At 39.8% G+C, this 23524-nt stretch overlaps 3 protein-coding genes across 6 annotated transcripts in view; 2 read left to right on the top strand and 1 right to left on the bottom strand.

Annotated features, from left to right (window-relative positions):
• Positions 1 to 825: 825 nt before the first annotated feature.
• On the bottom strand, positions 826 to 10268 carry exo1 (exonuclease 1). The gene is made up of 13 exons (XM_053510042.1): positions 9810 to 10268; positions 8193 to 8312; positions 7981 to 8104; positions 7630 to 7767; positions 7185 to 7397; positions 6894 to 7081; positions 6574 to 6676; positions 5111 to 5333; positions 4809 to 5019; positions 3652 to 4126; positions 2699 to 2791; positions 2405 to 2592; positions 826 to 1029 (listed from the first exon to the last, which is right to left on the bottom strand). The coding sequence occupies exons 1-13, from the start codon at positions 9968 to 9970 to the stop codon at positions 945 to 947; spliced, it is 2322 nt and encodes a 773-aa protein (XP_053366017.1). The 5' UTR covers positions 9971 to 10268; the 3' UTR covers positions 826 to 944.
• A 731-nt stretch (positions 10269 to 10999) lies between these two features.
• yipf4 (Yip1 domain family, member 4) lies at positions 11000 to 18223 on the top strand. Its single transcript, XM_053509236.1, has 6 exons — positions 11000 to 11227; positions 11885 to 12038; positions 15191 to 15362; positions 16223 to 16300; positions 16391 to 16504; positions 17450 to 18223. The coding sequence occupies exons 1-6, from the start codon at positions 11170 to 11172 to the stop codon at positions 17585 to 17587; spliced, it is 714 nt and encodes a 237-aa protein (XP_053365211.1). The 5' UTR covers positions 11000 to 11169; the 3' UTR covers positions 17588 to 18223.
• A 3816-nt stretch (positions 18224 to 22039) lies between these two features.
• Positions 22040 to 23524, top strand: part of birc6 (baculoviral IAP repeat containing 6) — a 71018-nt gene continuing 69533 nt past the window's right edge. For all 4 annotated transcript variants that reach the window (XM_053510121.1, XM_053510120.1, XM_053510122.1 and 1 more), the window contains exon 1: positions 22040 to 22539. In XM_053510121.1, the coding sequence (XP_053366096.1) occupies positions 22329 to 22539 (211 nt within the window). In that variant the 5' untranslated portion in view covers positions 22040 to 22328. The remainder of the gene's footprint in view (positions 22540 to 23524) is intronic.

Below are 23524 nucleotides of genomic sequence, written 5' to 3'. Positions count from 1 at the left end.
GAAATATCTATCCAAGTGACATATCTGCATCTATAAAAAAAAAAGTGACGGCTAGCAGAACTTTACACTGAAGAAAGTTGTTCACTTTTGGCGGCTTTTTTTAGTGACTGTGGAAAAGCCTTAGGAGATAATTCCACAAAAATATTATCCTTAAACAATATTTCTAGGCTTTGTTACTTGTTATCCAGTCTCCAGGAGAAAAAAAAAAATTAAATAAAACACAATAGACATGACCGCTGGCATGGATTTGTGCCAAATTAATCAGCTAGCCTTCACTCTTCGATAGCCACATCAGTGTTTCATAGGTATGCTAGTTTACATACATTTAATGCTAACTTAAAGGGCTATCCTCTAATCCGTGATGATTTGATTATATTTCACTGATACTTAGAAATCATTCCTGCTTAGCCTATTGTGATTTTGTTGACCAAAAAAAAATAAATAAACACACAAAAATTGATGAAACAATCATGCACTTCATTCCGGATGATGTAGCCCTGCTAGTTGGCATTACTAGCATTCTTTTTAGCCAAGGCAGGAATTTGGGCTCCTAACACTAGTCAGTTAGCATTTTTATCAGCTGATGTTGCATTTTTTGGCTACATGACCTCATTCCTGACCTGTGGGCTGAATGAAACTCAGAAACAGGCCCTGTTCATCCATAAGGAATGCAGCTTCGATGTCTGTTAAACGTGCTTTAAACCTGATATGTTAGGGTGAGCCAAAAAAAACCAAACCCTTGTGTAAAGTGACATTGAGTTCCTACCATGCCCAGGTAGGCCACACCCACTAAATCACATTAAAGAAGATCGAGACAGACAAAGGAAATGTATAGATGATTTATTTCATTATTAAACTGTAAAACAAAAGAAAGTGATAATAAACATACACAGTATGTTTAACATGTTAATCGCTGCATAGAGAAAAGTTCAGCAGCTGTAGATCTACACTAACACAGTGTCCTGCACGTTGTCCCTCACTGGAGACATGGGCTTTCCTTTCTTACAGGGGTGTAACTTCGAGCTGTCCCTGAAACACACACAAAAGGAATAAAAAAATGAAAAAAAAATAATAATAATAAGCAAAGAGAAAACACAATGCAGCTCCACAATGCATTAACAATCAGAGGTCATGCAGTTAAGTCCGTCAGATAAATCGTTTTTTTTAGTCAAAGAGTGGCTCAACTTACAACACAAATCACATCTAAGAATTACACAGGTCGATATTCTGATTTTTATGCAATTTATTGTGCACTATAATAAACAACAGGCTCTATTTTATGATCTTTTCAGTTGCGTTTGTGTTACTTCAGCATGTTAGTAACAAAACTACTCTGCAGTGTGTACTGTACTTTACACTCTGACATGGAAAAGTGCAAGTGTGGTAAAAAGGTGTGCAACGGCTGTGCAAGTTTAGTGGTACAGTGTAACTCCAGTCAGTTTTAGTAATTGTTACTCTAAGCAGCTTCATTTAAGTGATATCACACTCAAGCTTGTGCTATTGTACTAAATATCATCATGGCTGTGATTCAGTCGTAGGCACGCGGGTGAGACAAAGTACTCACGATATCACCGCCATCCTGATATTCACTACAACAACAAGATTTGGAGTGTAATATTGCTTTTTTAGAACAGTTCCACAAACACCATTTATTATCAACAGATTATGATTTTTTTTTTATTTAACCAGCTATTTTGTGATAGTTAGTGTAATTAAAAGGAGTGAACGTTGTTTTAAATTCTTAACGGTACTATGTAGCCAAAAGGTAAGAATAAATCATAGAGGTGGTGAAAACAAATCCTCCCAGATTTAAATGAGCACAATATTAATTAAAATTAACCATTAAAGTAATTGCTTCTAAATTGATTTGGAAATTATCTGGCATGGCTCAGGCAATTACTAAGGAGACAGTGCATTGTTTAAGATGAGATAACATTATCAGATGTGGTTTTAAATGTGCTAAATGTGTGTCCGCGACTGGTTTTAAATGTGAGTTTTGCAGACCGTACAAACTTACTTTCACCCATGTGTCACAGAGTGATCAATATAGTCACAGTCACATCACAGGGCCATTATGCTCTACATCAACACTTGTGGAAAGCCTCTCATCCAATCAGATTACTCATCTGGAACTAACTATTGTATAATTGCATTGTATATATAGAAGTAATTGATAAAGATCCTATTAACATATTATAAAACTAGCTGGCTAAGTGGCCATACAAACAGCAGCGTCTGATCGGGAACTCTGGAACGTCTTTTTAGAAGAATTGGTTTGAAGGTTCTGACTGGTGAGTGGAATTAATTTCAGCATTAGCAGGTTAGCCTGAGCAGAAAGAGAGCACATCAGGGTACCAGAAGAGAGAAAGCTGTGAGTGGATTAACATTGTTAACTCTTACGCACTTGTTAAAGCTGAAATTCTTCCACAACCCACTGATGGTGGCCTGCAGTCCCAGGCTGTTCTCATTAGTGACGGGTATTTTCTTTCCCTGAGCCTTCTTTCTCAATCCACTTGGCCTGGCTGGGGCAGAAGGGCAGATCTTCCCACCCTTCTCCTGGCCGCTTGGATGGGTGCGGAGCAAACCAGACACCTGGGGGTGGGTTTGGGAGACAGAAAGTGGAATATGAACACTGAGAGTGGAGCGCGAGCATGTATAAAGTCTTTCTAAACTCGTTTGGTGTAACTGGTCCGCTTACCTTCATCCTTATGGGTGTTGATCTGACCTCCTCCTTCACAGACACCTGACTGAGGGCCGCTGAACATCCTGAATCCCTCCACGGATCCTTCTCCTAAACACACCATCAGCAGATTATTTTAAGTTCTCGACTTTTAATAAAACCCTCTTAATCTGTGTAATTAACACGGATGATTTTCTCTTGTAAATTAGTTTACAACACCATAGCCTTCCTTTTTCTAAAATCTTACATAATATCTTATCAGAAGATGCTTGTAATATTAAATTCTAAGTTATAAAAATAACTAAGTAATTTCATTTCATAAACATAAATTGCTTTTAATAATGACTGAAAAAAAATCCCAGATTTAAGGTAGTGCAATATTAACAAAAATTAATCATTAAACTAGCAATTTAATTATTTTCATTATTTTACAGAAATGAAACATAATATTATATATTGTTTTCATTTCTTTGCAGTTAATTTTCTTTTTCAAATTAGAAAATATATTTAGTAATAATGATTTATAACTGACTGAATTATTTTGGTAATGCTGGTTAAACCAAATCTGCTTTTTTAAAAGCATTAAAAATAAATAAAATCAAATTAAATTATTCTGTACAAAAAACAAGCAAAACATATATATTTTTAAGTACGGCTTTGAAGGTTAATTAAAATGTCAAAACTAAACTGAGATTTAGTAATTAATAGTAATCAATTCAACTATATACATACAGTATATACTGCACAAAGGTTTTAATCTGTACAGCCTAAAATTTCCTTTTATTTAACACGTTAAGTAAGGTAGGAATCACTATCATGATTCCTACCTTTTGATATGCAAATTAATAAATTCTCCAAAATAAAAAATTGAAAATTAAATATGAAATTAAATGCAACTGTAAATAGATTACTAGTGAATAACATGTGAATAAGTGAGTTTTATTCTGGATGTCAGTAATCTGCCTCCTGACCGTTTCAGGCGAGGCCGCTGCGCTCTGAGAGCTGAAGGTTGAGTCCTCGGTGCCGGAGTGGCCACTGCTGGGCTGAGAGAAGTACGCACTATCCTGAGACGGAGGAGAACCAGGAGGTGTTTCGCTGTCAGCAGTGCCCTCTGTAGGAGAGCCGGGTGCACAGCTCTGAGGAGATTCCGTCTGTTCCCAGCTGAGATTTTCCTTCTTTCTCTGGAACTGCTGCAGGCCTGAGAGGCCCGAAGGCATGCTGGGAGTTCTGGGTCGGTCTGATGTCGAGGATCCAAGTCTGGAGCGTTCTGCAGACCTGCCGGACCAGCTGAAGGCGCTCAGGCTGGCCCGCTGCGGTGGCATCTCTGTCTCTGTCCTGAGTGGCTCTTCAGCTGGTGAGGGGACGGGGTCCGATTTCTCAGAGGTGTCTGATTCTTGCTTTGATTCGTTAGGTTCAACTACAGTGAGTTCGGCGCTTGCAAAAAATCTGCGGGAAACACCCAAAGAGACCGAACACCGGGCTAAAGCTTCTGCAAAACTGATCACTGCTTTTTTTTTTACTTTTATCTAACAACATATTCATACAGCTTATACTAGAATGTAAAATAAAAAAATGTTTTCTTGCCCTAACAAAAGCCACATGGAGCCTGCAAAACTTTATTATTTTTTTCTTTATTATTATTACATATTATTATAAATAATGGTAATAAACTATCATTACTCAATGTAATATCTGAACTATTTTATTTATATTCTGTGTATTTATTTGTTTTTTTATTTAATGCTTTAAGAGAAGTTCAATAATATTATATATTTGTACATTTTAACACAAGAAGTCAGAAATATTGTTCAGAAATATTATTCAGAAATAAAATTTAAATGATAGAAATCTAAAAAAGTTGTGATTAAATGCATTGCCATGTACACAGATGTATAATTTCTTTGTTTTATTGTTTTAAAATAATGACCGTTAAACAAATGTGTCTATTTTTTAAATCTTTTTGTAGCCTTTTGAGCTTTTTCTATTTATAGATATTAAGTGATTATTATTATTAGTAGTGACAGATTACCTTCAAAAGTTCCATTATGTTTATAACTTTATTATAGGTTTAAATAATAATAATATTATATAAATATAAAAGCATGGGGAAAAGAAACCAAAGGCATACCTGCTGCGTGTTCCCTGCTCTCCATCGCCTTCCTCTGATTGGTTCCTCCACTGCAGCAGCGTGGCAAATCTGTTCCGGGGTTGGGGATGCACTTTTTGGGGATGTTTCGCCTCTTTGGGTGCGCTGTGCTCCATTTCCATGGTTACTGTGCGTGCTTTCTTGGTTCCTGATGAGTACTGCTCCAACACGTCCTCATCTGAGACAGCGGAGTCTGATGGAAGGCAAGAAGGAGCTTAACATTTGCTTTAAATATTTTATCATGACCCGTGTATAACTGTGTGTGTTTATCTGTGTGTGATTACCTTGTCGTGGTCTCTTGACCTGTGGTTCTCTGGTGGGCAGTTTGAGGCCACGCAGTGACACAAGGGTCTCCTTGCCTCTGGTTTGAGGCGGTCTCTGAGGCGACGACGTAGTCTGGGGCTGGACACTGCCTGGGACATACCTTTTGCTCCAGATACTGCCCCTGGCTGAGGTTGTAACTGGTGTAGTGTCACTCCAGCCTCGACTCCGAGGGGCTTTTACAGGCTGAAGGGGGAGAAACCGGGAGTTTAAAACAACTCAAATAAAAATATGGTACCACGACATTTCAGTCTAATGGTATATGAGGGGAAAGCCCTGATATAGGTGGGAAAACATTACTGGTATCCAACTACCAGCCACTGAGCACATTCACCACAGTAGATGTTTGCACAGAGCATGCAGCATCATCAGGGACTCCTCCCACCTGAGCTACAAACTGTATGTCCCCCTTCCATCTGGAAAGAGACTCAGGAACATTCGCACCAGAACCAGTAGGTTCAGGACCAGCTCCTTCTCCACATCTATTACCCTGCTGTTCTCTAAACTACACTGTTAGACTCCTGGGACTCATCAACCTGTAATCCATCTAGAAATCATTTCCTCTATGTAGTCCGTACTTACACAGTACTGTTGTATATTCGATATTTTGATTCAATTATAACAAAATGGGACTTGTTTTGGAATTTCTGGTGAATAAAGGTGTAAAAATAATAATAATAATAATAATAAAGCAAGTATCATTTACAGACAACTTCAAGCACAGCATGATGATGAGACTCTCAGCCGCAGTAAAACATTTAAATGGTGCAAACGTTATAAAGAAGGCTATACGTGTGAATGACGATCCTGGCCGAGGTGGCTCAGAGCTCACTACATTTGTTCCTGTGAACATTTAGCCAGGGGAACACATGATCCTTAAAAATCAATGCAAGCAAACTTGCGAAAGCGACTCATCTGGCTATGAGAACTGTACACACAGTCTTCCACCAACACCACCTGCACATTACTACAGGAACTCAGCTGGGAGTTACTGCCACATCTCCGGTCCAGTCCTGACCACACTCCAGGCCATTTTTGCATGTTTGAGCCATTAAAGGAGTTCCTGTGAGGCCAGTGTTTCAGACAAGAAGCAGGCATTACAATTATGGCTCTGGCGTACTGAAAACTTTCTACCTTGACGGTTTCCAAGCACTAGTGAAATGCTAGGATAAGTGCATTAATGTAGCAGGGGATTACTGTATATAGAGAAATAAAGGAAGTTTTTAATCTCATAACAATGTTCTGCTATTCTAAACTAATAAAAGTCTGGCTTGAACACCCCTCGATTTATGTTACTCCAGCAACAATTTCTCACCAACAACAAATACTGAAATGATCAAATGAAACACCAGTAAACACAAAGAATACTAAATTAACTAATGATTTAAATTAAACTACTGGGAAAGTTATATGTGGTGAGCTTTACTTGTGTTACAGGAGCATCAGGATTAAAATCATCGATCTTCTTCATGGTGTTAATATCCACATTACCCAGAGCCATCTGCAGTCCTTGCTTGTCGCCGACATTACTAAACACATGCTAATTAAGGAATATTTCGAAGAAGACACATTTTCGAGTCTTATTTAGTTAGTTTAGCAAGCTTAAATTACACTGAATCTAGCTTGGTCCAGACATTTCACTTCATACATAAATATAAATAACAATTTAAAATTATTGAGGAATAAAACACATGACCCTGCCTCATGACAGTATATGATATGATAAATTTCAGTGTGTAAGGATACACTCCGGCGTAGCTGAGCTTGCTGAGGTCGAGGTTTTCTGGGTAAGGGTTAAGAGGCACTACTTTCCTGTTGATGGGGTCGAAGACGAGCTGATAGAGGAACGTGTTGTTGGCCTTCACGAAGCCGTCGATGTACTCGTCAGGTACGGTGATGTTCATCTTCAGGTACTGACCGATCTTTCTGATCACCTGTACAAGACAACGCAGGTGGGTATAAACAGAGAGTACATGATTAATATAGCTCTCTATTGTGGAATGATGATGCTGATGTATCGCTGTGCTGATACGATACCGTGAGGATGTCAGGATTGTTGGCCATCTTAAGCAGCTTGCACGCTTTCCCCAGCCCGATGCCGTAGAGTGACGGAAGGTAATCGCACCCTGACAGGATGCACATGTAGCGAAACTTCTCTTCGGTAAAAACATCTCCCAGCGAGCGGCAGCGGCCCAGGTGACACTGCGATATCTCCAGACCGTTTCCCTGTTTATCCATCTTCAGTATCACCTACAGGTCCACCCGAAAAAACTAAATTTTAATCACGATCATCAATGAACACGAGGTCTTATAGTAAAAGTAAACGCTCTCTCTCAGTGAAGGAGGTGTGGCCTCTGTTGTGTCTGGCCCAGCCTCTGATTTGCCTCTTATATATTCTATTACAGGTGTGAGCAGCAGCGTATCCTGAGTGTCACTTAGTTTGCCAGTGAGGGGTGTCTAGGTTGTTAAGGCGCATATTCACCGTTTTACATCCGAATGCGAGCAGGTCCGAGTCCTCGGTGATGACAGCCTGAGCGATTCCTGATTTGTTTAGGAATGCCAACTGAGCGTCGGCTTCATATGGAGCCACCAGACAGTCCACACCACGCCCTCTCGCTGCCTATACACATACACAAACACAGAAGGTGGGGAAGAAAGCGACATGGATGGAAAGACAAAAGGACGTCAATCAATCTATCTGTACATCTCTATCTGTTTATTTATATTATGTTCCAAAAGGGCAAATCAGATAATAGATTAGGATGATTTACTTAAGTTTATTATGATTTATGGTTTTGTGTGCGTATGTGTTAGTGTATGATAAAACTGGTACCTTGATGACTCGGTGTGCCATAGCAGGTGTGACGTTAACACAGCGTGTAAAACAGTCTCGAGCCTCTGCAAGTTTCCCTTCACGCAGCAGCTGTTTGCCTTTCTGAAGGTTGGCCTGACGGCGCCTGGCCACACAGACACACACACAGACTCCAGTTAAGGGCTTTGTTTACCTAGAGCTCTGTATAGCAAGCTTTTCTCTCACACACTCACTCTCGTCTAGCTTTCTCAACTTCCTCCTTCGATGGAAGGTTCCGTCCATCAAACACCAGCACCGGTTTAATGCCATAGGACAGGAGCATGTCCACCATCTTCATACAGTACAACACGTACCTATAAAGACACACACACACACAAGACAAATGTGTGTCATTCATGCACCAAGCTCTCTGATTGGTAGATAACTTGGAATACAGCAAAGGGCACAGCTAAATACAAGCTGTCACACTTCTACTGTCAAACTGTTTAATGCGTTCTGCTTTAATTTCACAGGAGCTTAGGACTTAGGGGTGGAGCTTAGGATTTAGCTTGACCAGTCAGAACACTGAGAATAAATTCCACTATATATTGATTTTAATTCCTAAAAAAAAACAAAAAAAAAACAAAAAAACTTATACAGTGTGTCTAAGATGTGCTGATGATGTAAGCATTAAACCAAACAAATAATACATGAGGACAATTATACATCTGAAATAACTCATAACACTCATGTAACTGTGTTCTCCTTTGGTCTATAAGCTATGGTAAAGGTTCTCTTACTGGTCTGTGAGTTCTCCTTTAGTCTATAAGCTATGGTAAAGGTTCTCTTACTGGTCTGTGAGTTCTCTATTAGTCTATAAGCTATGGTAAAGGTTCTCTTACTGGTCTGTGAGTTCTCCTTTAGTCTATAAGCTATGGTATAGGTTCTCTTACTGGTCTGTGAGTTCTCCATTAGTCTATAAGCTATGGTAAAGGTTCTCTTACTGGTCGGTGGGTTCTCCTTTAGTCTATAAGCTATGGTAAAGGTTCTCTTACTGGTCGGTGGGTTCTCCTTTAGTCTATAAGCTATGGTAAAGGTTCTCTTACTGGTCGGTGGGTTCTCCTTTAGTCTATAAGCTATGGTAAAGGTTCTCTTACTGGTCGGTGGGTTCTCCTTTATTCTATAAGCTATGGTATAGGTTCTCTTACTGGTCGGTGGGTTCTCCATTAGTCTATAGGCTATGGTATAGGTTCTCTTAATGGTCGGTGGGTTCTCCTTTAGTCTATAAGCTATGGTAAAGGTTCTCTTACTGGTCGGTGGGTTCTCCATTAGTCTATAAGCTATGGTAAAGGTTCTCTTACTGGTCGGTGGGTTCTCCTTTATTCTATAAGCTATGGTATAGGTTCTCTTACTGGTCGGTGGGTTCTCCTTTAGTCTATAAGCTATGGTATAGGTTCTCTTACTGGTCGGTGAGTTCTCCTTTAGTCTATAAGCTATGGTATAGGTTCTCTTACTGGTCTGTGGGTTCTCCTTTAGTCTATAAGCTATGGTATAGGTTCTCTTACTGGTCGGTGAGTTCTCCATTAGTCTATAAGCTATGGTATAGGTTCTCTTACTGGTCGGTGGGTTCTCCTTTAGTCTATAAGCTATGGTATAGGTTCTCTTAATGGTCGGTGGGTTCTCCATTAGTCTATAAGCTATGGTATAGGTTCTCTTACTGGTCTGTGGGTTCTCCATTAGTCTATAAGCTATGGTATAGGTTCTCTTACTGGTCGGTGGGTTCTCCTTTAGTCTATAAGCTATGGTAAAGGTTCTCTTACTGGTTGGTGGGTTCTCCTTTAGTCTATAAACTATGGTATAGGTTCTCTTACTGGTCGGTGGGTTCTCCCTTGGCCAGTCTCTCGGCGCAGGAGAAGGCTCCTCTGTGCAGCCAGCAGTAGGTGTCCACAGCAACAGTGAGCCCGCGGTATTTCTGCACATGGACCGGCTCTGAAGCCTCCTTTATAAACTGCAGCAGGCCCTGAATGCCCATCTTAGCACCTCACTCTACTCTCCACGTTGTTATTCAGTATAAAAGCCGGTGTGCGCGCGCGCAGTTAATCTTAGCTAGCTAAAAAAAACAAAATATGACCGTTACCGCAACGTTAACATCACTTCTCAAAACGAGAATGATCCTTTAAAAAATACCGAAGCTCATAAAACATTAATCTCGGTAAGTCGTCGCGTCGTTCCAGTATGTAAGGCCATAAAATATAAGAACATATCTTTACGAAATACAAAAATAAACCGCCAAAAAAAAAACACAGCCCAAACACACAACAGCAGCCACACAGCAGGCTCCCTGCGCGCTCGAGTTTAGCGGCAAAATGTGACGTCACGGGAAAACGCATTCCCATTGGTCAAGATTTCTTCTCAGCCAATCACAGTGCAGCAGGAAGCAGAGCTTCTGCGTTCACACACACACACACACACCATAAAATAAAGTACCAGTATGTGTGTGTGTGTGTGTGTGTGTGTATGTATGTATGTATTTATTTATTTATTTATTTATTTATTTCCCCTCCCTAATTATTTTTATTTATTTATTTATTTTTATTAAAAACCTAAATATAAAATGTTCTAGACGTTTTATTTGTGTTGCTATGCCATTGTAAGTTAAAAACACACACGCGCACCACACACTTTCACAAAAGCAGAAAAACTGCTTGTAATATAACTTGGTATGATATACGGTTTTGATTTATCTTATACATTAAACAAAAAAATAGATTTCTTTACAAATTAAATTTATATATTTTTAATGATTTAAAAATACTTTCAATTATCTTATCTAATGCATAAATGTTAAACATAATTTAATTAGTAAAAATAAATACAACAATGTATTTATCTATGTACATAATGTGTGAAATATTTAAATAAATTTGAGCAACGAAAAAAAATTCATACACTGTATATAATTCTTTATACATTATTATGTATAAGATGAAACGCAACCCGGATGTGACGTGGAACCTTGTTCAGCTGTTTCCGCTCCACTTCCGGGGTTTTGCTTCCTGCTTCCTGTTGTCTCTGGGAGTTGACGCTCCGCAGCTCCGCCGTATCAACACCGCACTAACGTGGCAATGATCTGAGTTCTTCTCCTCGGTGGGTTTTTTTCCTCAGAGCTCCGCCGTTCTTCACAATTTACCTACCCGAGTTCTCATTTACTGACCGAGCCGCGGGGACGGAATGCAGTTTTCTCCGAGCAGCGGAGACTTTACCTTCGTCTCCTCCACTGGGGCTGAAGGTAAACTCCATTACACTCTCGACCAAAACAAACAGCTTTACACTCAACACTGCAGTAGGTAACGGGACGTTAGTAATGACTAAGACAGGACAGTGAGGTTAATGTTTCATATTGCACATCTGAACATTATAGAACAAATAAATAAAAAAATCCTACGTCACACCCTTTTACATACAATTATTCAGAAAGTGTTGATTAGTTCTCTAAAACAGAGTGCAGCTTTATACTGATGCCCTCTTTTTAATGCTAATCTACTATTCTTTAAAAAATATATATACAAATAAGTAATATATAATATATAGTTCCTATAAAGCAACTTTAACACTGCAACAGTGTACAGGCTTTACTGTAACTATAACTGAATTTAACAAAACGTGTTACACATTATTGTGGTATAAGCAGAATAAAACACACAATAAATGTGGAGCAGGAATACATCTGGAATGAGATGTTTAGAAAGAATATATGGTTGTGATGGTTGCACATACATTTTGTGCGGGGGTAGAACAATGTGAATTTTTATAACACAACTTTGGATGATTGTAAGCAGGAGTCCAAGCACTGGTGACTTAAAAACAAAAAGATGTTACAAAATATAAACAAATGTTAGCATTGAAGATTTTCTGTCTGTCTTTCTCTCTCTCTCTCTGTGTGTAGAGCTGAGTGGAACGATCGATGCCCCGGACATTAAGCTAAACATGGGCGGCGATCAGAGCCGGGACGCCTACGCCGCTAACTTCCTGCGGCAGAGAGGTTATGGGTGGCTGCTGGAGGTGGAGGAGGATGAAGCAGAGGAGACCAAACCTTTACTGTGAGTCTCATTAACACTAAACCCTATAATTATCCTCAATAACGTGCTCCATTCTTCTGTAAAGGCTGTACATTTAGATGTTGGAGCGTGGCTGTGTGGATTGACACACTCAACAGGAGTGTTAGTGATCTCAGACGCTGATGGTGTGATGTTGAAGAGGCTCCAGTACATGCCAAAGCTTTTCATGCATATTTGCACAGCCATTGCCACTTTAAAACACTTTAAAATTTGTATATATACTTCTCCCCCCCCTATATTCCTATATTTCTATATTTTGTAATATTTTATTATGCACTTATTTGTACAGTTTGTTTATTTTACTAGTTAAATTTATTTTCTTTCGTATTGCTTTTTATTAATATTTATTCCTTATATATAGTTTTTATTTTCTTTTTAAGGTCACTGGCGGTCGTACAAGCATTTCACTGCATATCGTACTGTGTATGACTGTGTATTAGGGTTGCGCCGATAGACGATACTATTGTCTATCGACGATAGTCTCGTCTATCGACGATAGTCAGCTATATGGACGATACAGATGTCGCCATTAAAAACCCACGTTTCAAGAAAAGGAATCCCGTGACTTGCCACGGCTGCGCACGGCAAGCTGTGAAAATGCCCTTCATCACCTGTATGGGGCAGTCGTGTTTCAGTCTGAAGTATTGTGTGTCTACTGAAGCCAAAAATGTGTTCTCTCTCCTAGTCACCCATTGACAGCAAGCGACAAAGCTCATAAACATGTCGAGCTCAAACTGTAAATACTGATAAGTATTAATTCTTCATTTTCTTCTCTCCTTCAATGATGATACTTCTTCGACGGCGCTTTCTTCATTCAGTATAATTATTATTAGTAGTACTGCTCCGAATTTATTATTGTGATTTTTCCTTATTATTATTGTAACGCACCCGCGCGTGTGTGCAAAAAAACTACAATGAGGTATGATATGTTAGCCTAAAACAATTGTTTTATTGTGTTTATGCGCCTTTAAATATACACTAAACAATAAACACTGCCTTGTGCAAAGTGAAAGTGAGTTGCGTAGAGCTTTGTAGATCTCACAGAAGCATTGTCATGCTGGATAATGGTTTGGTTAGTTCCAGTTAGTTCCTTTTAGTTCCAGTGAATGGAAATCGTTATGCTACAGGAAACACATACTTTTTGCCATATAATTGCCATAAATTACAGATAACATTTTTTTTAAAGTCTCAGGAGTCAGCCACAGCAGTTGGCATCCAGAAAGTTGCATTACCACCACCTTATGGTCTTTATCTCCCTCATATTCCTTTCAGTTTAACTCCTTTTTTATCAAATACTTTCTTCCTTGTATTCTTTCTTCATTTTCTATAATACTTTCCACAGCATACTCAACCTTTTTAAATTCCCATTGCTCCTACCCTGAAGGTTGGGGTGGAGCTTCTTTTTAAAAGTAAATGCAATTTACAGGATTCACAAAAAGGACACAGCAGGAAAAAAATAATCCCATAGAAATGCTAAACACAACAGCAGCAAGTTACCTAACCATATACATAAAGCCATAGCAACCAGTTTACTAACCGAGGGATACCATAACAACCAGTTTACTAACCAAAGGATACCATAGAAATCAGTTTACTAACCCGAGGGATACCATAGCAACCAGTTCACTAAGCGAGGGATCCCATAACAACCAGTTTATTAACCGAGATATACCATAGCAACCAGTTCACTAACCCGAGGGATACCATAGCAACCAGTTTACAAACCGAGGGAAACCATAGCAACCAGTTTACTAACCATATAATTAGCCACAGTTCATTAAATGTGTAATATGATAACATCCAGTTTACTATTCCCAGTTGCTATGGTGGGATACCATAGCAACTGGTTTACTCATTATGCGATTCCATAACAACTAGTTTATTAACAATGGGATACAATGTTAGTAATCATATGGGATGATGAGTTTACTAACCATGGGTTACCATAGCAACTGGTTTACTAATCATATAAATAGCCAAAGAACCAGTGGAATACGATAGCAACCAGTTTAATAACTCTGGTAAAATTGTAGCAACAGTTCATTTACTGTGGACTACCATCTCAACCAGTGTACAGTGAAACCTTGGATTGTGAATAACACGGTTTGCGAGTGTTCCGCAAGACGAGCAACATTTTTAAATAAATTTAGTCTTAAAAAACAAATGAGTATGAGTACCATTTATCATGTGCTTCTGGTTTTGACCCCGAGCGTCACATGGTCACAACTAAGCCAAACTAAACCATTGTGGGTAATCTCCCCTGCTGGGTCTTAGTGCGCGTCTCTTACTGGTATAACATGCGTGTACTGTTTACTATAACACACGTGTGCGCGCATGTAAAGCAAAAGAAAGTCTCATTAGAGAGTTCCATTTTTCTCCATCTCCATTTCATCTTTTGCCGGTATGTATGTGTGTGAGCACGCATAATTTGACACCCTGCCCCTTCTCTCTCACACACACACACACACACATGCCTTTACACCCGCTTTCCCCTGCCCCTCTTGGCTTCACACACACACTCTCTCTGCTCTACACTGCTTTGTCTATTTTTTTAAAGGTAAAGTGCAGGTTCGTTTGTTTGTTTGTTTTACTTTACAGCAGTTATTCTGTTAGCGTGCGCTCACACGAGTATCATTAGCAAAACAGTCTTTTCGTTATTGTGTGTGTCTGTGTGTGTGTGAAATTCAAATAAGATAGGAGAAAGTTTTACTGTGTAAGATGAGAAGGGGAAGACGGGAGGGGCTGATTCCTCCTTTCCTCTTACTTTAGATTCACACACATACACAAACACACACACACATACACAGCGCCTGTGCGCACAAACGGAAACACATATCTGTCAGGATTTATTTAAAAAAAATTTTAAAGGTAAAATTTAGATTAATTTGTTTTATTTTTAATGAATATTTTGTGTTAATTATTTTTATGTTTTTATTTTTTTGGGCTGTGGAATGAATAATTTGAGTTTCCATTATTTCTTATGGGAAAATTTAATTTGGCTTACGAGTGTTTTGTAATACGAGCCCGCTTCCGGGATGATTATGTTCGTAATCCAAGGTCCCACTGTACTAATTTTGGGATACCACAGCAACCAGTTTACTCTCTCTCTCTCGCTCTCTCTCTCTATGTCACAGGGAGGAGCTGGACATTGACCTAAAGGACATCTACTATAAGATCCGGTGTGTGTTGATGCCCATGCCGTCCCTGGGCTTTAACAGACAGGTGGTCAAAGATAACCCAGACTTCTGGGGCCCGCTGGCTGTCGTGCTGCTCTTCTCCATGATCTCCATCTACGGACAGTTCCGTGTGAGTCTCGCTCAGAAAGTTCTGCTCTCAGTGTGAGTGCAGGGCCATACATCATACACAGGGAGGAGTTATCCACACTGACTGACGGAAAACACACACACACACACACACACACACACACACACACACACACACACACACACACACACACACACACACTTTTAGAACTCCCAACACCAGGCCATCAGGGGGCAGTAATACAGTTTGAACAATACACGTTCAGAGAAGAAACAGCTCATTCCATCATGTGGGAAGTGTTTGTTTGTAGTCTGTTATTAAAAGATAAGTGTATGGGTGTGTTCATGAGAGTTTATAACCTGTTTTATAAAACAGAAAACTAAAGTATCACACTCATCTGAGTAAAAAACACTGTGTGTGTGTGCGTGTTATAGTAAAACACTTCATCACACTTCATCATGGCTCTGTTGTTTTTTAAGCTATAAAGTGGAAAATCATGGAGTGGAAGTGTGTGTTGTCTTAGCAACAAGCTGGCCTGATGATGTCGGTGTGTGAGAGTTTATATGATGTGTTTCCTTTCTGAGTGTCAGAGATTGAACCAGCTGGGAGTGAAAGCATGGTGTGAGCGGACATGTTGGAGTCCACAATGCCTTCCTGACTTACTAATTCTAGACATGAGGAGCATTCTTTTTGTATTTCTTCTAGTTGGAAATGCAGAATAAACAAACTTCAGTTAAATAAAGCGATGCGTTACAGGATGATGAGATGGAGCAAAGTTACTGTTTCCACCCTTGATTATTTCTCTATAACAACTTCCCTGTGTGTTTTATACCTCTTACACCACAGCAGGTGTTAACCCCCCTCAGCTCAGGTAAAGTGACACTGTGTTTTTTCTCATTCAGGTCGTGTCCTGGATCATCACCATTTGGATCTTTGGATCATTGACGATCTTCCTGCTGGCTAGAGTGCTCGGAGGAGAGGTAATGAAGCTCTGAGCGTGTCTGTGTGTGTGTGTGTGTGTGTGTGTGTGTGTACGTTCTGTTCTAACGCTGATGTTTGTCATGTTGCAGGTTTCTTATGGTCAGGTTCTGGGTGTGATCGGGTACTCGCTGCTCCCGCTCATCGTCATCGCGCCCTTACTGCTGTTCACTGGAGCGTTTGAAATCGTCTCTACACTCGTTAAGGTCATTTTCAGTTTTCATAACACATTTTGACACGCATTCATTAGTGGATCACATATAGCTCTGACATTTTTATTAAAACTGGTGTTTAAGTCAAAGTGGGACTTTTGATTGTGTGAATAAAAGAATGCAGTTCTGAGAGTAAAAACTCCCTTTATGTCTCTATATGATCCCCTTCTACACTGATTCTCGCTTATTTCACGTTTCACCAATGCTTAAATACCATCAAGGTAGAAAGTTTCCTCAGCACGCTGTAGTCAGGATCGCACTGCTTGCTTCAGGTCTCCTTCTTTAATTGGACTAACTCCTTTAAAAGCCCAAATATGTGGAAACCGCTTAAAGCGAGGTCAGGACTGTACAGGGGATGTGGCAATAACTCCCGGCTGAGCTCCTCTAATGCGCAAGTGGTGCCAGAGATGTGTCTCCTCCACAAGTTGGAGACAATTTATTTAACGGTATTCAAGAATCAGGTCTTTCACTTGCTAAATTTTTACAGGAACAGCTGCAGTGAGCTCCGTGCCACCTCGGCAGGGACAGACGTATGGCCTTCTTTAAAATGTTTGCACCGTTTAAATGTTTTACTGTCCCGATTTCACTTGAACACCCCTCATGCTTATCTTTCATAGAAGGAGTCTCCAGTGTCAGTGTTCATTTTCTCATGACAGAAAAGTGTTCTGGGCAGAGAAAGAAAAGAGAGAGGCAGAGAAACAGTCATTATGCTCTAGTAATTGTATATTTATTTATATTTGAATTAATAAACGTTTGTGACTATAGCAAGGCTTAGACAGTTCAAATTTATTGCATAGTTAATGTTACATTTCTTTAGTATTTGTGTTTCGTTGTAATTAATCCATACTTTTGTGTGTTTTGATTGTGTTGTTAAAAACTAGGTGTTTTTATTAATTAATAATTCATTATTTTTGCTCGTTTGTTTGTTTGTTGCTGCAGCTGTGCGGTGTGTTCTGGGCGGCGTACAGCGCCGCATCGTTGCTCGTCAGCGATGAGTTCAAGACAAAGAAACCACTTCTCATTTACCCCATCTTCCTGTTGTACATCTACTTCCTGTCGCTGTACACCGGCGTCTGATTGGGCGACGAGTCCCTCATCAGCACCTTGCTCGGACACTGACTCATTCGGACACCACAGGACGGCCAAGAGTCACATGATGCAGACGATCGAGCATAGATTTTCATTATTGTTTTTTTTCATCCTTTTCGGTGTACACAATAACTGTATGTAATGTACCAGATCCACTTTAGCTAATATCAAGCACTCAGACAGGCCTGGGCTACGCTCGTTACGCCGCTTGCTACTATGGAGCACAGACGTCTGTCAGTTATCCCTGTCCTTAATTACAAACAGGCAGAATCCTTAATTTCTGTGCTGTATTTGGGTTTCTGGAAGTTTTTCTGTACAGTAAAGAGGTTAAGTTTAATTTACAGTTAAAATTTGACTTTGCTGATTTATTTTTTTTTTTTGTATGAAAAGGAGAAGTGTTTGCTTTTTAGAAGCAGTTTTATAAAGCTGGGGTTCATTTTAATCGGACTATAAACATAGCCAAAAGAAGTGATTTGTAAAATAACTCTATAAACATCGACTTTCTATTTAACAGTTTACAAAAATACAGGTGGCAGGATTTTTGTTGAAATAATTCACGACATTGTGATGTTCATGTACAGCTCATTATTATTATTATTAAGATTAAAACACATTTATGTCTGATCAGTTTATTCAATGTTTTTAATTTTCAAAATTTTGCAAAACAAAAAAATGTGTATTGAAATTAGTTATTCTTCACATTGGGGAGCCATTATTTATGAAACAAAATAAGAATCTGCTGTTCTGAGTCCTTCATAAATGTCACAGATGAATGTGATGTGATAAACTTCAGGGAAGGAGGCGTGGCCCCTGTGTATGTGTGTGTTGGTGCGTTCCGATTTGCCTGACGTACCCTGCAAAGTTTACTAGTATCTTAGTCATGTTAAGTGTGCGAAACTGCTAAGTTCAAAGGAAGTGCGAAGGGTGTAGGGAACAATGGGTCTTCACTTCACTGGGAAAGGGAATGAATAATTTACCAACAGTCAGTGTGTCTCGCTGGAACGTAAAAAAAAAATAGAGCCCGATTTTTTATTTATTTATTATCATTATTATCGAGGATGACATCATATTAATAGAATACAATAATTTAGATTTAAATTTAATCAAGAAATCCTTAGTATTAGGATCAGTGTGTCTCAGTGACGGAGACGTGGCCTCTGTGTGTCTCAGTGAAAAAGACGTGGCATCTCTATGTGTCTCAGTGAAGGAAACGTGGCATCTCTATGTGTCTCAGTGACGGAGGTGTGGCCATTTTGTGTGTCTCAGGGAAGGAGATTTGTCCTCTCTGTGTGTCTCAGTGAAGGAGATGTGGCGACTCTGTGTGTCTCTGTGACGGAGGTGTGGCCACTTTGTGTGTCTCAGGGAGGGAGATTTGGCCTTTCTGTGTGTCTCAGTGAAGGAGATTTGGTCTCTCTGTGTGTCTCAGTGAAGGAGATGTGGCCCAGTGTGTGTCTCAGTGACAGAGACGTGGCCTCTGTGTGTCTCAGTGAAGGAGATGTGGTCACTCTGTGTGTCTCAGTGACGGAGACGTGGCCTCTGTGTGTCTCAGTGAAGGAGATGTGGTCACTCTGTGTGTCTCAGTGATGGAGACGTGGCCTCTGTGTGTCTCAGTGAAGGAGACGTGGCCTCTGTGTGTCTCAGTGATGGAGATGTGGCCTCTGTGTGTCTCAGTGAAGGAGACGTAGCCTCAGCGTGTGTCTCGGTGACGGAGACGTAGTCACTCTGTGTGTCTCAGTGAGGGAGATGTGGCCTCTGTGTGTCTCAGTGAAGAAGATGTGGCTACTCTGTGTGTCTCAGTGAAAAAAAAACGTGGCCTCTGTGTGTCTCAGTGATGGAGACGTGGCCTCTGTGAAGCAGATGTGGCCACTCTGTGTGTCTCAGTTATGGAGACGTGGCCTCTGTGTGTCTCAGTGAAGGAGATGTGGGCTCTCTGTGTGTCTCAGTGAAGAAGGCGTGTCTCAGTGAAGGAGGAAATGTGGAAAGCCAGAGTGTAATTATTATAATTATCATCATTACAGAGGCTTTTTATTGGCCTCAGGTGGAGCAGGTCTGACAGGAAGCGCATGAGCAGAAGTACTGTTATAAAGCCAATGTTTCCTTTTTTTTCCACAGTTTAATATATGTCCTTTAAAAAAAAACTTTTTAAGAACGTACAATAATTCTCTACCTCCAGTGCCGCCACCGCTGCGTGTTAAAGCCTGTCATAACTGCAGCTTTGCTCCAACATCAGGGTCATATATACAGGAACATCTCAGTTGATATCATATTATATTTATCATGACTCACACTTTGGGTGGTAATAATTTTTAAAAGTTTCAAGAGTCAGGTCTGGCTGAAAATGTCCCTGATGTCCAGCCTGCAGGATGAGAATCTCAGGCTCAGAATAGCACGAGTTTCTTTCTTTTTTTCGTTTTTCACTTCAATCTTAGTGTTCATTATGTGTGAAAGAAGACACGCAGTTCGTGAACATCAGCAAGCCACACTGGAGCTGCAATTTATACTCCTGAAGGGTCTTTTCAGTCCTGGGATGTTTTACCCAGTTTCCTCTTCCAAGAGGTTACGACTCGACACAGGTTAAAAATTAGACCAGCATAATAAACATTAAACATTTCAGACTCTGGATCTGAAGCCTGTTGAAGTCCTGAATCAAAGACGACGTGGAGGAGCATCACCTGAGAATATAACAGAGCTTAAAATCTTCTGTACAAAATCACAGGAAATGGCTCAGTGGTTCAGCAGAAGAACTAAAGAATTAATATGAAACCACAGGATTATATTAGAGTTAAGATCTAAATGAAACTCGTATTACCTCGTATTATCAGACATTACATGTCATCATTTCATCAGTTTCAGATTTTTTCACAAAGCTGAGATGTTATAAAATGTTCATTTCTCTCCTTAATTAAACACTTAATTACAGATAAGTCTCTAAAGATCTTCATTACTGATTGTTTCACATTAGAGTTACAGAACAGCTCATTGTTTTTCTGAATTTTTCAATAACTCATTTTCTTAGAGTCTTTCTCGGTGGAGAGCATTATCACACAGCATGCAATTAGAAATAGTAATAGTAATAGTACAAAGTAAAAGTCTAACAACACTAGAAATTCTGACTCATTCATTCACTATAGCACTTATCCTGTGCAGGGTTGTGGGAGGTGGGGGTACACCTTGGGGTCCCAATCCATCGCAGTGAGATCACACTACGGGCAATTTTGGAGCGCCAGTTAATGTAACTTGCATGTTCTTTAGACTGTGGGACGAAACCCACCAAGCACAGGGAGATCATGCAAACTCCATGCACACAGACAGGAGCTGGGAATCATTTTATAAAAAAAAGTGCAGATGAAGTATGTAGATTTTAAAGATGTATATGTTCAATTTGTACTGTATTGAACCCCAAAGAAGCACAATAAATGTAAAATTATTTTAACAGCTAAATGCTTAAACCACAATTAAACTATTTAGTTAGTTAATGCAAATAAAATTGCAAAAAATAATTATACATGTTTAATCAATAATTAAAATTTGTTACAGTGGTACCTCGGTAAATGAACTTAATCTGTTCCGAAGGCGAGGTTCTAAGGCGAAAATTTGTATTCCGAAACACATTTTCCCATAGTAAATAATGTAAATGCAGATAATCCGTTTCAGCCATCCACAAATCTTACCAATATTACCAATTTCCAACACTATCATATATTTGCATGTACAAACAATTAAAATATTTTAAAAAGGCATGTAAATGAAATAATCCTTAATTTATGATTCCTCTTGGCACCAGCTGGTTTAAAAACGAAACTGAAAGTTGCTCTCTTATCTTCTTCCTGTCCTCCGTGATAAGATTCTATGGACCCATGGTGCTACGTCTTTATTAAATCTTGCAAACCCATGACATAAAAAAAAAAAGAAACTCGCTTTACTTGGCTTTTCACTGACAAGTTTCGAACAGCTTCCGGACATACGCACAACTTAGCCGGCCTTCGGTTTGGTTGTTCGGATGCCAAAAATATTTCACATACTGAGAAAAATTTCTTGCAAAATTTCAGTTCCAAAAGTCAAAATTCTTAGGGTGGGGCGTTCGTATTCTGAGGTACCACTGTGATTGCAAAATTGTGAAAATGTCACACTACAAAAATACATGTACATATCTCAACAATCTGATAAACTGTAATTTCTGCTGATTCAAAAATTAATTAATGTTAACTATTTTTTTTTTATTAGTTTTTGTACTTTTGTACCATTGCACAATAGTAGCCCCTAGTGGTAAGGAGAGGAATAACACACTGACTACGTCAAAAACCTCACAATTTATACACAACTATTACGCAAAAACTATATTTTAAAAACGCGACCAAACAGCACCGGGTGACGTCAGAGGCAGGTTAAAGAGACTGCTGAAGCTCATCAGGAGGTTAATGTGTGGATGTGGAGGCAGTTACAGACTTTACGGTATCTCCGTACACACTCCCACACGCGCGAGCCGCTTTTCCGTAGCGCGATAGTGAATAGGAGTGATCGCAGCGCGTGCGGGGGGAGGAGGAGGAGGAAACAGAAGAGAAGCCGCTGAGGGAGGGAGAGAGAGGAGAGGAGAACCAGGCAGGTTCAACCCAGCGCTACTTTTTGTTCAATATTTAGCTTTATTTTTATACTTTTAAACACCCGATAGAGCCTGAGGGGATCTCCGGAAAGAAACTCAGAAGGACGGTTTGAGGGTTTTTAGGGAAAAATGGCCGCGGCGGGTGCTGCGGCCTGCGGCTCGTCCGAATCCTCGGACTGGATTTTGGTCAGAGACGGGCGGCTGCGCTGCGATGAGGAGGGCCTGCGGAGCCTCTCCTACCACCCGGCCCTCAACGCCATCCTGGCCGTGACCAGCCGCGGGAGTATCAAAGTCATCGACGGCACTTCAGGAGCCATATTACAGGCCTCCGTGCTGCATGGTGAGATTTATTTTATTTGAATAAGCCGGAGTTGCGGATATAAGTTACCGGGTTAATCTGGGGCCTTTTTCTTGTTGTGTCGCTAGCTTGGATGCTAAGCGAGTTAACACCTCGCCGAGTCCAACCCAGTGTGAGCCGTATCCCAAACGCCGCACTGGTAAACCTCTAGGGCACTACATAGGACGTAGTGGGCGTGGTTATTCTTTAAAACGCCATGAGCGCACTATGTAGGGACTGTTTAGTTATTTGGGATAGGGCGCAGGTTTCGTTAGCATGCTAGCAAACATAGTCATGACACAAACACGGGTCGTTTCCAGCATCACATCTATGAATTAGTTGTTTTTAGCAAGATTCTGTGTTTTACTGTATTTATTGGTAAATAAAAGTAAAAATAAACGATTGTCAATCTCTTAACAAGCTTATGTTGGGTTAGGCTAATTGTACTTCCCATTTTTTCCCTACAAGTCCCGCCTTCTGCGTGATGATTCGTTACAAGAATTTGGTCTCGTCTATGAGAGGCTAGTTCTTTATTGAACATGAAACGCGAGCCAATCCTGGAGCACCAGGGCGGGGCTTAGCGTAGTGCTTAGTTTAGCTAACGCTGTGTCACGAACGTCTATCAAGTCTGTCAGTCAAAAAAAAAACATTTAAATGTTTTTGGTTAATGATGGAGTATGTTTGCTAGTGGACCTGTTAGTATAAAAGCAAGAAACTTTCTTAGCTATCATTAAACCTGGTTGTCATTTTTAGTAATAAATCTATTGTAAAGAAATTAATTACAAAATAATAATGATGCACATAGACAGTTCAGCTAAAGTGATGTGTTTGGTGCAAAGTAGAATTTGTAATATTGATTATGTACTTCATTATTTAACAGTTAACTACAGTTGGGTAAAGGTGGTCACATGACCCATCTGCCTTAAGTGCAGTGTGATGTAGATTAAAGTATATTTTATCTACTTTTATATCACAAAAACCCACAAAT

Source organism: Clarias gariepinus, chromosome 13 (genome assembly GCF_024256425.1).
Source record: "Clarias gariepinus isolate MV-2021 ecotype Netherlands chromosome 13, CGAR_prim_01v2, whole genome shotgun sequence".
Lineage (NCBI taxonomy): Eukaryota > Metazoa > Chordata > Actinopteri > Siluriformes > Clariidae > Clarias > Clarias gariepinus.
The sequence above is the reverse complement of the archived record's forward strand: the minus strand, read 5'-3'. Positions and strand labels throughout refer to the sequence as shown.